Source organism: Gallus gallus, chromosome 13 (assembly GCF_016699485.2).
Source record: "Gallus gallus isolate bGalGal1 chromosome 13, bGalGal1.mat.broiler.GRCg7b, whole genome shotgun sequence".
NCBI lineage: Eukaryota > Metazoa > Chordata > Aves > Galliformes > Phasianidae > Gallus > Gallus gallus.
In genome coordinates, this window is record NC_052544.1 from 7,831,655 (window position 1) to 7,847,883 (window position 16,229).

A 16,229-nucleotide genomic window follows, 5' to 3' on the forward strand; every position below is an offset into this window, starting at 1 on the left:
GGGTGGGTGACACAACTCCAGGCTGTTCTGAGCTTCTGCAGGAGGAGCACAGATGTCCACAGCTTGAATTTCTGCATGAAGGTGATCGCTGATACTGATCTTGGGCTGCTCATTGAAGGCAGTGGGAGTGGTAGCAAGTGAGGAAGGGTTGAATGTAGCAGTGGAGAACAATCATGGGAACTGGCATGGAATAAACATACCTGCGTTAATCTGTTTGCATCTTCGTGCCTGCTTGTGTTAATTTATGTCATCCGTAAAGTAACCTCTGAATTAATAGCTGTTTTTCAGTTACTGACAGTGCTGTTGTTGAAATAATTCTTCTGGCTGTGCTTTGTTTTCTGTTTTTCACAGATAGAGGGATGTCCCTCAGTGGGATTGGGTTCAGGAATCAGTGATATGCAGATGACTGTTGATAGGGCTTTCAGAAACTCGTTATGGCAAGAGCTCTGTTTGGTGGGTGGGATTCAGCAGTCAGGGAATATGATAACAGATTAATTACTGAGGCTGTGCGATAGAGACTTAGTTCTGATATCTGAATCATTGCCCAGCTGAAACACACCCCACAGCAGCTGTAGGTCCTCGTTTGGGGCTTCCCAGATCTTGATTTGGAAGAAATCTTCAAGGGAATCATCAAGTATGCTTCTTATTCAGCAAGCAGGTCGTTTCTTCCCTTGTCTCAGAGGACTCAGAAGCCTCCTTCACAGCATCACTAAGAGAGTACAGACCTCGGCACTGCAGGGGTTGTGTAAGGAGTTTCATCTTGCATTGCAACCCATTCTGGTGTGGTCCAGTAGAGATAGTTAGGGTTGTCTTTGTATTTTTTCTTTCTGATTTCAAGGACTTTAGAAGATAACAATTAAAAAAAGCTGTAAGTTGTCAAAACAAATAATTTGTGCCGAAAGAATTTTAAGCTTTTCTGCCAAATCTTTGAGATTCATTAAGTAATAAGCATATATTTGACAGGAAGTCTAACAGTGTGGGCAATTTCAGTTCAGCTTAACAGGAAGAGGAAGAATGCAGGTCCATGAACATTTTGAGTTATGTAAGCTGAGTAAATGTGTGATGATTTCGGATTCTGCAAGATTTAAACTGTCCAAAAACTGAAGAGGATGGTCAGGCACAGCTCCCCAGGGCAGTGCTCATGGCCCCAAGCTGATGGAGTTCAAGAAGTGTTTGGGCAGTTCTCTCAGACACAGCGCTGTCAGATGTGTGGTGTGAGTTTTAGGTGGTCAAAAGGAACCCACTGTTCATTAGGAGTAGTTCAAAAGGAACTCGTTCATTAGGAACCCATTAGGAAGCCAGGAGTTGGACTTGGTGATCCTTGCGGGTCCCTTCCAATTCCGGTTGTTCCATGCCAGTATTAGTAGAAAAAACATCGGATGTGTTGACTTTTGGCACGTTAATCCGCAGAGATGGCTGAGGAAAAAGCTTAATGCAAAGCAAAGGTAAGATCCTAAACAACTGAAGGACTTGAAATTGACAGTTAAGAAATGAAAATGATCTCCTTGGCTTTAGCGTTTACAAAGATGGATGAGGAAAACTCAGAATGACTCAGAGTCTGCTGGCTGTGGGCTGCCTGATCCAAAGAACCATCGTTTTATTGGCACTGCTCTGTATTTCTCATCCATGCTAGAAGTAAAATGGATGCAATTTGGACCCAGTTGGTTTGTTCCGTTACTCTCTATTATCTCAGACTGACACCAGTGAATACCTTAAGTACTTTTTGATTCTTCCTCATCTTTGCTGAGCAGAGACATTTTTAGGTGTACTGGATTCTGAAAGCCACAGCCCTCAGTCATATTGTCCTCAGGTTGAAGATTATTTGTTAGTTGATACCTAAATTGAGAGGCATTTAGAGATGCTGCACTGAAGTGCTTAAGTACAACTGCTACACTGGTGATGATTACTCACAGGGCTCTTGATCCCGTGCAGAGGGCAATAGGAGAAGACAGTAAAATAATAGCCATTTTGAGGAGTGCTGAAGTCAAAGGCAAGTTGAATAGCGTTCAGCCCTCTCAGTGCTGGCACATATTTAAGTTTTCAGGGGTTACCATGTGCATATCCAACATACATTCTCCCTGAAATGTCATTTGCTATAATAGGAACTTACAAGGAACCAAGGCTTGGAGGGAAAAAAGAGGAAGAGAGACTCTCTGGAGCCAGGGATTCACACTGCTCAAGATTAAATTGACCCTAATGATGGTTTTCATTGCTTGTGTGAGTCTGGTTTGATCACACTCATTCTGCAAGCTAGACCAGCATCACAGTGATCCTTGAGCACAGTGGGAGGGGGGGGAGAATTAAAAAAAGAGAATTCATGGATTGAGATAAAAACTAGGGCAGAAATGGAAGAAGGAGAAAAGAATAATAGTTACATTATTGTGTGTGTGTATATATATATATATATGTAGCCCTTCACTGGCATGACAGTACAAGAAGCTGAGAAACCAAAATGTCCGCACAGCCCTGCTCAGCAGTAACTAGAACATCAATGTGTTATCTACATTGTTTTTCTCCTAAAGCCAAAACATAGCATCATACCAGACACTGCAAAGGAAAAATCAGCTCCCTCCCAGCTGAAACCAGGACAGCGTGTTAGGCCAAGGTGTGGGCTCCCAAGGCTGCAAGCAAATTGTCTTTAGTATTACTGGTTGTAATTATTGTAATAATAACCAGTAATAAAATAAGATTGTCAATATGACAGTATCTCTGTAAACAAACAGTGGCTGCATGTACCCTGCTGTCTGCTGGGCCTTGCAATGTGTGCACAGAGGAGAGCACTGGGAGAGTTTTTGTGCGCTGGATTTGTTTGATCCACATAAGCCCTCTGCTAATGCACCCTGCGTACACCATCTCCTTGAAGCATAGATTTGTATATTCACATCTGCGGGGATTTCAACATGCAAACAAGCAGGACATGGAAAACACAGGCACTGTGTGGATGAGAAGTGAGTAAGGGCTTCCCACTCATCGCTACAAATCCCACTCTGCTCCAGCACCGAGCGCGTGTTCCACCAGGAGCCAAGCTTGTCTCAGCTGTGCACAAAGGCAAAGTGCTGTAGTGCAGTGTGAGTGGAAATCGTCGCCCTCATTTTTAAGTTGCTCTGGTAAATGTTTTCCTTCCTTTCTGTGGTTATACAGGCATCAGGTCACATGCTAGATCTCATGAAAATGGTTTTGAGGATTTACTGACAACGTTTCAGATCGTTCTGACGAGATTGTCTCTCCTTTTTTTTCCAATCACTGCCCTCTCCAAGTCTAAAACCTGAAAATATATTCGGTGTTGAAGGAACTGTGAAGGATAAATTTGGAAGGGACATCTCCCCATAGGGATTCATCTCTCCGCATGGTGTTTATGAGCATGACCTGCTGGTACACTTGGGCTGCAGCCATAACTCCCTACATCTCACTACGCAACGCAGCTGCTGGCTGCCTCGAGCACTGACATCTACAGAATGTGTGTCACCCAGCTATTGCTTCACGTCCCTCCAGACAGTCTTGATCACCACCTAATTAAAGTGTATGGCCCCTTCTGCACTCTTCCATGGAGCTGCTGAACACTGCCTCCCATTGGTGATGTGTTTATCATGCCTCTGAATTTCACTTTGCAGCAGACGGTCTTTGCTTCTATGCAAGAAAACTGAACAGTGGGAGCATGGAATGCTGCTGAGCCTGAGTGATGGCTTCCACCGTGTTGTGCACCCTGGCATTGTAGGGCCCTCTTAAAGTCAGATGGCCCACAGCTTTATAGTGTTGGACTAGGTTTGCAATCTGCCTCAGAAAGTGATCAACCTCTTCTCTCTTCCAGTGCAATAACTGCTATGGATCTTTGGGTTTGCTCGTCTGGGTAAATGGGCTACTAACAAACGTCGTGCAAAATCTCAGAAATGCTTCCTCTGGAGCCTAGAAAAATAGAGAAATGTGGCAATACAGCTGTGTTGACAGAACAGCCTCCTGAAGACTATTTAGCAAAGGCCCAGACAGCCAATTTCTTATTAGCTAGCTGTTCTGCTAGCACTTTGTCTCTGGCAAGGAAAAGTGTCATCGGTTGTAGTCCAAGAAAACAGCTACAGTAGGCATTGTGCTTAACACTTCCGAGGCTTCCTACATCCGAAAGAACATACAGTGTTCATAGACTACAAATGTGGTAGTGGGACAATTTGCTGGTGAGTGCTACTGTCTTTATGTACAAAATTAATATATGTGCTTATTAGAGTGAATTGTGAGATAGGAAAATGAAGGATGAGTGAGAAAGAAAGTCCCTTTTCAGTCAGATTCACTGGGAGACTCAAAGAAACAGAGCAGGAGGTGCTGGAGGTTTATTCTGGCAGGAAGATATTAGGAGCTTGTATTATAACCAGTGGCTCATCGGTGTTTTTGAAGCAGTGTGGCCAGATTCTCCCTTCCCATTCTAGCAGTTTCAGTGTATTGCAAGGAAAGTTGAAGGCATTATCTGGTAACATCTTAAGTTTTGAGTGGAAAAAAATACAAGAGATGAGCGTGAGCTGGAGTTTCCTGCAACGTACATACATCTTTATTTTTAGAAACAGCCAATGCATTACACGTTACTCAGCACACAGACTCTGAAACCACTAGCCAAAATGGTCAATGGGAAAATGAACTCAGAGGCTACAAGAGCAGCTACCCTTAGCAGAGGAAGGAAATCAAAAACAGGTTCTTTCCCTGAGACAGCTTCTTTTCCAGAGAAATACTGATGTTACTGATGATGAACAATGCCGTTTACTGTGTTTGCAGAAGCATTGCTAAGACTATTGACTTATTAAGCAGAAGCTGCCAAGTGATTCTTGACAGCTTTACTGAGTCCTACCAGCCATTAGGCAGAGGTGACACAAAATACAGTGTTAAGAATTGAATCCTCCTTTTTTCACTTAGACCTGTTGATCATTTTGGTTAGTGAGCAACTGAGCCCATTGACAGAGCCTTCTGAACACTGCCTGTGAGTAAAACTCAGTGTTGAGAAGTTCATTTTAAATTAAGAATATATTACTAACGTACAGTAAATTACAGGAGAAAACAATGCTTCAGGGACAACCAGAAACAAAGAACACCACTGCTATTGCATCCCCATACAGCTGATTCCGTATCACTCAACAGTACTTTGATGACTCTTAATGGGGGAACTCTTCTCTAGCACTTCTCTAAGAAATTTGATGTTTGGACCTAATCCTAGGCAACCCGTGCAGCCTTGAGTACCCAAATCCAGACAGAACCCGGGTGAGCAGCTCCACAGAGGTATAAATCATAAGCCTGAGGCTCTCTTGGATGCATTTCTTCCAAAACTTTCAACCAGACCCTACTTTTTCACCCACCGGTGTTGATTTGGAGTTAACAGTAGAGGTGAATTGACACCGAGTTCTTTTGGAAACCCCTTTAAAAACAGGTCATTGAAGGACCGTCCCTAACAATGAACTGGAATTGGCACAAACCATCTCTTACCACCTCTTTTCAAGCAGCTCGTGATCTTCCCATCAGCACCTGCAAGCAAAACACCAGTAGTTGGTCCCTTCCTAAGTGCCAGGGATTTCCTACATTAGGATGTGTTTGGCTTCCCCTAATTAGAGCTGTTTCTGCCCGCTGTTCTTTTGGATCCCAAAGGAAAATGAAGTGAAGCTATCGCTGACTGCTTGGTGTGGAAGAAGCATTTCAAAGAACTCAGACACCAAGGCGAAGAAGCCCATTGTTCTCAGCATGCAGTTTTCCTACTGAGCAACAATTTTGTTCAAGGCAGGATTTGTTTGTTTACAGTAAATATCTGTCACATAGCAACAGAAATATTACTAAATAATATATATAATGTTAAGCTCCCGGGTCTCGAAGCTTTTAGTGAACAAAACTTACACATTCCTGATAAAAAATAATAATAAATAATGCCACTATAACTTTTTACATTAAAAATGTCTGTACACGACTACACAATAGAACAAAGTACAGTTTTATCTTCTAGGTTCAGGGTAGCATCTCTGGGTTAGCTCTTCAGCTAAATGGGGTGGGGGCAGGTAGTCCTGATCCTGCATATTTCACACTGCAGGAAAATCATTTTTCCCAAGTCGAGATGTCCACAGCTTTGCCTCCCATTTATGTGCAAAAGTGGAAGCAGCTCACGGGGAACACAGCAACACAGACATGCAGGAAGCAGCTTAGAACTGAGGTTCTGGCAACCAGCTGTGCATACAGTGTTATCTTAATGCTTCGAAACTTCTTGCCCCAGCTGGAGAACAGAAGGAAATAGAAAAACAAGGACGGAAAACGTAAGTAGGAGTCCGTCTTCCTATCGGAGCTAGAAAAAGATTCTTAGATGGTGTGTTTTTCAGGATGGCACTTAGTGATGCATTACAGACTGATGGTCCCTCGGCCAGCCTTCCTGCTTGCTGACAGTGCCCAAAGTTGGCTCAGCTGAGGGCAGCGCTGGCTGCATGCCGGGTGTGAGGCCTTAGAGCAGCGGAGTGTGGCCGGGCTCAGCAGTGGGCTGCAACAGTGGTCCGGGACCTGCTGTTAGCTGGGGAATGTCTCTGTAGGCCTCTCCAGCCTGCCAGGTACTATACACACCTCCTGAAGCCTGCTCCAAGGAACCTGGCCAGGAAGCATGATAAAAGCATTTACTTTTATCTCTGCAAAAAAAAAAAAAGCTCTGCAAGGCAAGGTGAATCAGCAGCTCGTGCTGACCTTTCCCCACAACAACAGTCAAAAGGCAAACACTACACCTGTTTGGCTAAGGAAAACAATGCTGTCTCTCTCCTGGCAGCGTTCAGCCACCAGTGGGGTAAATCAATTGATCTCACATGATGCCAGGGCTTCAGAACTCCTTAGGATCGGGATAACACAGGACAGAGTGGTGGCTCATACAGAGTTGGCATCTGGAAAGGAGTAACAGGAGTCCCTGTTCTAGGCAGGTTGCATCTGTGGTGTTCCTTCACAGAAACCTGCCCACACCCGGGGCAGGCTCTGATGCAGTCATATGGCTGCCCCATCCTTGAAGATACAGTGCTCAGGGACCTTCCTTGGCTCCATGGATCTGCACAGCATGTGGCTGGGCCTTCAGACAGCGTCAGTGCAGGCAGCCCCCTGACAATGCAGATGGATGGGTGTTCATTCATCTGTTGTCCGGGAATCCTTTGGGTGTCCTAAAAGGAACCTGCTCCTCCAGCTGGGCCATTCCTCTTCTGGGACTGTGGCTAGAAACAGGACTCCTGGGATTCTGGGTCATTGTGAATGGGAAGCTTCTGGTGTTCCTGATGATGCCCATTATGTAAAACAGCGTACCTGGGAGTGGGAAAACAAAGCTTCATTAGTGCTAGATAAAAAGCACAGGCCCACGTACAATGGGTTCCTGAAAACCCAGAATCACTTCCTCTAAATATTCATATCCATTGACCTGGCATCATTAAACTGGATGCATCCTTCCACTGAGTATACTCAGGACTTTCAGCTCCTAAAGTATTTGGTGCTTACAATGCTGCTGCTATGTCTGAGGTAGGTGATGTGAGTATCCTCCAAATGATGTATCCACAAGTTCCAGTAGATCAGCCATGATCTCAAGATAAAAGCCATGATATAGAATCCAATGCCTGTCCACATTTTTCCTAGTGAATATTGCTGGGAGAATTTTCCCTCTAACAACATACTATATGCTGTTTTTCAACACTGCTAGGCTTGATTGACTTAATACAGGTTATTGTACATGCAGACATATCCATTGAAACATCTTCCCACGGGACTCCATTGCTTTGAACAATGACCATAAAACTTTCCCAAACCACGTTTGTCCTACCAACAAGATACAGACTTGATGTAAGGAACAAGAAAAGACAGTTTGCATCTGACACCGAACAGACACTCTGATTAGATGGCCACGATGCATACAAGCCTTAGTGCAAGTTTGGTTTCCCATACCAAGTGAGCCGCAGCACATGGAGCGGAGCGGTCCAGCAAACCTCAGGGACAGCAAAATCCCTGCTGTGAACGGTGATGGGACAAGAGCCAGGAGAGCCCTCACTCAGAACAGGGCAGGTGTATTGGCTTGCTCAGAAGCACAACAGACAGGCACTGAAAGCTGACTTCACAGAGGACAGCCAAAGAACCAAACCTTTTATTTTTTCTTCTGTAGGAATCAGAAAACGGTTGGGCAATTTATCAGGTGGTGCCGTTTGTTACAAAGCTGATTAAGCTAAAGAGGAGTCATTGAGGTGTCCCAGGATCTCTGTTGGCTCACAGGGTTTGCCTGAAGCCGCTGGCATTAGATCAGCACTTCCAGCTGTTTGCCCTGTGGGGAAAGAGGAGCAGTAGGAGAGCAGGAAAGAGCATTTACAGGCAGGGTATGAAGGCTGTGCCGTGGGTGTGCTGGGCATGATTTGGTAGCAGCACCTGATTCTGTACCAAAAACTTACCCACATCCCCAGGAAACTGCTAAAGGAGTCCTCTGCTGGCAGGACTTTGTGTGACCAGGGTTGTTCACACGTATGGTAGTTTCTCCCAGCACATAAAAGTTAAAGCTGCCTGCCACATGGCACTGTTAGCGTCAGATAAAGGGCAGCTTTGTAACAGCCCTGCCTTGCTTTGTGCCACCACATCTCAACCGATCTACGTTCTGAACACACCATTATTTCTTCAGGCATCAGTATCAATGGGAAGCACGTTTCAAAGGGAAAGCACAGCAGCAGCTGAGAGTCACTTCTGCCTCACCTATATGAGTGCAGCCCATGTGCTCAGCCTGCCCAGAAGCCATGCACTGCAGGGTCTGTCTCCAAACCCAGAAAGCAATGCCTGGACCCTGTGTGTGTGGGCTAAATGCTGCCAGAGAGATTTGTCAGCTAGATCCAAGTAATAATACGAAGATATAATCTGTGAGCCAGGAAAAAAAAGAGATTTAAATGCATTAAATAAGTTACCTGCAGCAAATTAGTTGCTCAGCTTTCCTGCCTATAATGAGTTTCTAGATGGGATTTATATATATATATGTATATATGGTGTGCAAAGCTACCAGGCTTGATTACAGGCAGCATCCCACGCTGCCCCTGCACCTGGCTGCTCCCGGAGCAAGGAGCAGCATCACTCCATGTCCCTGCTGTGCCACCTGCCAGCTTCACTCGGATCCGTACACTGCCACCCAGCCACAAACCCCAGGGATCAAAAGGCACTGCTACCCATACAGGGACCCTGCAGCAGGAGCTTCACATACTTGCCAAATGGTACTTTAATTGTGATGATGACCAATTTGGAGATAATTGCTTCTGTATCTCCTGCTGTTTCTGACAGTCCAATGGACTCTTTAATTAACTAACTGCTTGGATTAGCTCTCAGCAAAGAGTGGGGAGCTGTGTGGTTTTACCCCCCGTAGGCCCACGACCAGAACACAAAGCTCCAGCATCGTTCTGGGAGCTCAGCAAGAGTTGGGAAGGGAGCACCACCGGGACACAGCGCACTCTGTGCTCCCTGCATGATGCAGCCCTCGCACCACCTTGCACAATTCCTTCTGGAAGCACAACCAAAGGTGCTGTTTTTTGGCTTCCCCGGCTGTAATGATGAAGCTGCCATCCGCACAGAGCCCTCTGGGCTACTGAAGGGCACAGGACTCTGGTAGGTACCAGAGCCATAAGAACAGTGCTGCTCATTAATAACCAGTGAACTGATGACGAGGGGCAAACACAGCCCTTCCCAGCTAGAGCTGACTCACTGAGGGGCTAAGGGTCTGCTGCACCTCCTGCCCTTTGCCTGTCCATGAACACTGGGCTTCATTTTGCCTCGTCAGCCTCTGCCTCTTTAACCTTGCCCAGGAGAAATAATTTTGCTTCAAAAGCCATAATAATAGCACAGAAAAAATGGCAAAAATGAATGGCCCCAACTGCCCAAGCATGGCAAAGCGCTCAGCTGGGCTAAGGCAGATTAATGGGGGGAGCAGCGCTGTAACAGAGCGCTGTAGGGGCACAGCTGTCCCCACTCTCTGCTTAGTGATCCTCTCCCAGTGCATCTGCTTACATGATTAATTGCTTCCATTTCTGAGCTGGTAGAAGGTGGTTCCTGCTGTCTTGGTGTTAGATGGGAACTCAGGTGAGGTTTTTGCATTGCTGAGGGCTTGGCTGGGGCACAATGGCCACAGACTCTGGGGCCAGTTAGGCACTAGCCATAGAGAAAGCTGATGAGCACCAAGTTTCTTTGTATTTATAAATCTTTTTGGTAACCTGTATATTGTAAATGCAGAATGAGTCTTTAAGCTCCTCCGTAAGGCAGGAAGCAGAGCTTCAGCTGTCAAGTTCTTATAAACTGGAAAGAACTCACTGGCTTTTCGTCGAGAAGTGAAATAGATCTGTGGGTTTTGTGGCACCAAAAGGCCGTCTGAATTTGTGCTGGTTTCTCTGAGTTTGTCTTTTAAACAAATACGATAAGCAATAATTCTGGAAAAGTGACCGGGGAAAATTCTCACGTAGAGGTATTGCAGGCTGTTGTTCTTTGGGAAACGTCCTTCATTAGTGGTTTTAACACCTGTGTGTGTGTGTGTGTGTCAGTTGGTTGCATTCCAAATGAAACACTTCCATTTAAAGCAGGCATTAAATCTCAACAAAACAGAAATCATGAATAATCCGTATCCACGTCTTCCTGCCAGCAGCGCTGTGGTCCAAATTAAAGCAGGAATCTGTTGTGCTGAGCTCTGCCTGGCTGCTTCTGAAGACAACCCGTTCCCTGTAAAAACGTACCAGTGGAGTTCACTTACAGCTAGGAGGCTGAACGGAGCGGGGTGGTCGTTTAAGGGAGGTTGAGATATCAGAGAAATGTGTGATTACAGACACACGGAGAGGTCAGAAATAATCAGTTGTGAGCTCAAATCAGAGCGCTGTAGGAAATGCTTTTCCCACTCCCCAGAAATTCTCCCAGGCACACACTGTGCCAGCCGAGCAGCCCTATGTGTTGGTTCCCACCAGAACCAGCATTTCAGAGGGGAGCTGCTTCTCTGAAGCCTTCACAGTCAGATCTCAGGAAGATGTTTTCTGAACATGGCAGAAAACATGGATGTTTCTGGTTACTCTTAGTGAGCACAGCCACCTTTCCCACTGCTTTCCTATTCCTTGGTCCTGCTCCTCTCCATCTTAGCCTCCACTAATTCGTTCTGAGTTTGCCTGCAAAATTCTGATGACCACAAGCCATGGCTATGGGGTAGCAGTGCTGCTAATTGCTCTGATGCAGAAGAGCAAAGCTTTCAGCTGTAGGAGAGCTGTAACTGTTCTGAGCAGACTTCTCACTGAAGCAGACCTCCTTGTTGCAGTGGGGTGCCTGCAGGTAACCCAGTTGTGAGAGTTCATTAGGAGGTGTGAGGGCCAGGAATTAGAGCTTGGGTAGCACCAGACCTGGAGAAATAGACGCTCCTCCAAGAAACCTTGACGTTGTGTCCTGCTTTCATCCCTATTCAGACCGGATCCTGAAATCTCAACGTGGAAAAAAATGAAAGAAATGGGGCAGGAAATCTCAGAAATGAAACACTGCAAAGGGGGTTGAAGAGCAAAGAAATGTCTGAGGATGCACAGAGTGCCTTGGAAGGCAGTGTGGTTAGGAAAACAAGATTTCCAGAGAAGAAAGAAGCATTCCCAACTCCCTAAGGAAACCTCCAGTTAGTTGCAGGTGCACTCAGTGGGTGCTCATTGGACTAGAGGGAGACAAAACGTCACTAGGCAGGTGTGGAAGATGGTAAACTGGGATAAACTATGAAGACTTAGGTCTCGACTCAAATCACTTTTGATAATGGGAACTACCATTATTGAGCCTTCGGTATTTGAAAGGTAGAAAGTATAGGTGGAAGCTGGCTTTAGCCCCATTGTAGTGGAATAGAGCCTCCAAAACACATAAAGAATTGCACCTTCTCTTAGAGTTGAAAAATGTGGCTTCCAAATTCTCCCTTTTTTTCTTCATCACAGCTGAAAATCCCTTTGATGCTTTACCATTGACAACACACAGCACCATTGCTTTTGCTTTACGCTCAATACGGTGCCCGTATCTCAAAGCTCCATTTCTTTCAGGTGGACTTATAAAGTGTAAGTAACTCTCTTCAACATGAAATTGGGATTGCAGTTAACAATCACTTGGCAGACCGGAGCAGGTTATTTTAATGAACACATCATTCTGAAATAAGCCTTCCACCATCTGTTCAGCTCGGTAATTATAAATGCAAACAATATAATTCATAAATGCACTAAAAATGTACAGGAAAAAGAGAACAGCTTAAGATGAGTGCTTGTTAGTTCTTCCAGACAGTGATGCATCTGCCTACTTGATTCCTGTTTCAGGAACAGGTAGAGAACAGTCTTTTAACTCTGCACATTATGGCAGTCACTAACCCACAGTAAACAACTGATGGCAGAGGATGGAAATGCAGTGCAGTGCAGTGCTCGTGGCTTGCATCATGATTTGCCATGCCTACGCCAGAAGGACCCAAGGAAGATGCTGCAGACTGTCCTGTGTCTCAGTGGATGAGGAGTAAACCTTGAACGCGTGTTTCAGAACGGCAGCACTGAATGTGCCCACGGCACTGGGGTGCCCTCCAGCACTGCTGGAGCATAAGCAAAGGTGACTGTGCTGTTTGCTCCCTGAAAAGATGTCTTCAGCAATTTGGAAAACGGGGAAATCGGAGGCATATTCAGATAGTTGGGAGGAGTGAACACCAAATCCAACAATCTCTGGAATTTGCTGTTTTAATCTGTGACATTTTTCACTTTGAAAAAGGCCAAATATAGTCATCTTTTCCCTAAACCTGAAATACACAAAATGTCAACATGAAATGTGAACGAAATACACTGTTCTGCTTCCATTTTCTACTGGAAAAAAAAAAGAACGTGTGTGATCCAAATGAAGCGTGTTTCCATGAAGCATCCAATTTCAGTACAGCTGCATATTAATTTGTAGAAGGTCGGGGGGGAGCTGTCCTCTCACAATGACCGGCTTCGTAGGCCCCATGAAATTAAAGCTTGCCATCTCCGGGCTGAGTGACTCACACATCCAGCCTCTAAATTGAACTTCCACATTTGACCATCAGTAGAAAATACACAGTGGGATAAGAACGACTCCCACACCCCCTCAACACGATTCCCGTGGTGAGAGGGAGCAGTAAATTACAGCTCATTCTGTCTTCTCATTGCTATGTATCAACACTGCAGAACAACAAAAATTGATTCCATATTCAGTGCTGCAAAGCCAGCAATATATCTAACGCTTCCAGGATGAATAGCTCCTGTTGTTTCTCTGTGGGATTTTCATTTCTTCTTGCTCCTCAGATGAGCACAATACTTGCAGGATTTCCTAGCGGCTTACAGTATATCATTTCCTAAGCCCGTTGTGTGTCACCCTGCTGCTGTGACTGATGTCCTGCAGCCCTGAGGACAGCCCATCACTGAAGGGGGGTGAGCAAACACAGTCACTGTCTGTGTGCCCTATCACAGCCAGGACCAGGAGAGGAAAATGAAGCCCATGCTCTGCAATGAGCCCGGTAACAGGGGTTAACCTGCACCATGTGTCCCCTGCTCCAGTCCTGGGCAGGGGCTGGTGAAGCCCAGCTGTCTCAAGCAGTATCCATCTATCCCCAAAGAGAATGTAGCCCTGAATTCTTCAGATGCCCTAGCCAAATCCAAAGGCATGGTTGGCCTGTCCTAATCTTACTCATTACCTGGGTTTTATAAAATGAGGAGGAACAACTATTGGTTGTCCACTGCTCCTTATGGCTGATGCAGTCCTTCAGGAAAATACAGATAAAATACACAAGGATACCACCAGAAGTTCAATTTTCTGAGTGCAGCTGAATAGTGAAAATCCAGATCTCAGAAAACATTAAGATTGTTAAATTATTTAGGTGGATCTGACAGCAGTGTTTATTTAAAGTCCTTTGTAGTCAAATGTAAATACAAATTTATCTCTATCTCTTGACATGCATTTATTTTTTACCACTCTTGAGTAGTTGGGCTGAATATCTTAATTATCATTAAATCAAATAGTGCTGTTCAGACCTTGGGAGCTGGAATTAAGCACTCATCATTCTCTACCAAACTTCAGTTAGAGGTTTTAAGAACAGCTGTCTGCAGCCCACACCATCCAGCCTGGAGCACATTTTGTAAGGCTTCTGCATGCCTCCTCAGGTTTAAAATTAGCAGACAGTTCTCCAAGTAAGCAAAGCCTTTGAGTGAGAGAAACATACAGCTGGAAAAAAAGAAAAAGCTTTCTATCTGACAAGCCATGGAAAACAAAGGAAGCGTCAATCAATGCGTTTGTTCCTCACCTTTCTCTTTCCTCTGTTCCATCATTCCTGACGGATGCTTTCCTTAGCTGAGCCACCCGTTCTCTCACTCCTACAGAGCAGCCCGGGCTCCCACCTGCTCCCACCACCCACGTTCCCATGATGTGTTCCCACAGCACCTCAGTCCAGCAGGTCATGGTGTTCCCACATAGCGTGTGTCGGCCATACAACCGTGGGCACACAGACAGCACTTCATCTTGACATACAGAGAACCATACCTTCACAGAATGGCTTGGGTTGGAAGGGACGTAAAGATCACCCCTTCCCAACCCCCTTCTGCAGGCAGGGTTGCCAATTGAAATGTTTCAAAATATTTTCTAGCAAAACACCCTCCCGTTCATTTACTTTTGTGTTTACAGTAGAAGCATTTATTTTTTTTTAAGGAGGATGTTTAACTTCTTTAAGAAGTGTAGGCAAACAGTAAACTGAAATATGATTTTGAAATAAAATGTCAAAACACTTCAGGATCTTGTTTCCTTTCCTTTTTCTCCCGCTGAAAACATTCACTAAATTTGACCCAACCAGTTTGTTTCCTTGGAACAGAAACTGTTCATTACATCCTCCCTTCTTATTCTTTATATTGCCAGGTTCTATTAACGAATTTGGTCAATGAAATTTTATAGGAACTCATTTAAGCAACTTCAGCTTCAACGGCTAACCCCAGCACACTGCCCCTCTGCTCCGCTGTTCCATGAAGGGAGGAAAAGCAGTTGGGTCTCTCTGGTAGATTGCTGAACACAACCCTTCACTTGGCACAGGAAATAGATTGGAAAGAGATTGATTAATGAAGGCAACTAATTGGGAGCCTGGCCTGAGTCAGCCAAGACATTCCACATAGATCAGCAAAGAAGCAAAGAATCAAATTCAATAAAAAATAGGGCTGAAGGAGCACATTTTTGTATGTCATTATCCCTAGCTATCCGCCACAGCCTTTTGCATGATGATGTAAAGTCCTGTTTTTGTACAGAATAATAATACTCCCTTTGGAAGATCATTACATCCTTGATAGGCATCAGAAGTTAAAACCAGGGGGATGACAACAGGTATGTTAATGCTAAGCAAACAGAGCAATACCTAACAGCTTCTTCTAAGAATGGAGATCTACCACATTCTTCAGAGACCTGTTTGAAGAGGTTGCTCACGGAAGGTTATCCGTGACTCAGGACAGCCCCAGGCTCAGAGGTGGCTTCCAAAGATTCCTGTTTGGGGCAAGCTAAGCAACTTCTCTGAGCCTCGTTTCACCATAGCAAGAATACTTCCCCTGTGTGCTGCTTCTTTACATTTCACCTTTCCTCTGGTTCTTTTCACCTGGGTTTGTTGGTTTATTTTTCAAGATGGGATGAGAGGGAATGGCCTCATGTTGTGCCAGGGGAGGTTCAGGTTTGTTGTTAGGAAAGATTTCTTCTCAGGAGGAGTGGTGCTGCACTGGCACAGCTGCCCAGGGAGCTGCAGTCACTGTCCCTGGGGGTGTTCCAGTAATGTGGAGATGACCTGGGGGCACTGTTATTGGCAGTACTGGTGGTTGGTGGGCAGTTGGGCCCAATGATCTTAGAGGTCTTTTAGAACCTCAGTGATTCTATGAAACCAAGAAACAAAGAAGCAGAGAATGAAGTTTCTGTTTCCCATGCAGATGCTGAACCTGTTGCTGTGCCCCTGCGCTCCCGTGGCCTAATTGCTTCTTCCCCTTCATGCACAAGCAGATGCCTATGCCTTCCAGGGCTGTCAAACAAAGCAGCTTTCAAACCACAAAGCTCACTTGCAAAATAATTAGCCTCATTATACCGTTAGCAGCTCAGATCCTGCCAGAGCTGTGCTCCCCACCACTTCCCACGTGCACCTCATGCTCCCCTCTAGGAAGATCTGCAGTCTGTGTTTCACCTCCCCAGGGTGTGAGGGCAAGAACCTCCTCCTCATGTCTCTGTCCTTCAGATGCTTGACCCAA

General features: G+C 45.3%; 1 protein-coding gene across 4 annotated transcripts in view; it reads right to left on the reverse strand.

Annotated features, from left to right (window-relative positions):
• Positions 1 to 4,506: 4,506 nt before the first annotated feature.
• HTR4 (5-hydroxytryptamine receptor 4) overlaps positions 4,507 to 16,229 on the reverse strand; it is a 109,635-nt gene continuing 97,912 nt past the window's right edge. For 3 of the 4 annotated variants that reach the window (XM_046900519.1, XM_040647127.2, XM_015293658.4), the window contains one exon: positions 4,507 to 7,281. In XM_046900519.1, the coding sequence (XP_046756475.1) occupies positions 7,194 to 7,281 (88 nt within the window). In that variant the 3' untranslated portion in view covers positions 4,507 to 7,193. Of the gene's footprint in view, positions 7,282 to 8,104; positions 8,282 to 16,229 lie in introns of all 4 variants that reach the window. The other variant, XR_001468808.4, reaches the window with a different exon arrangement.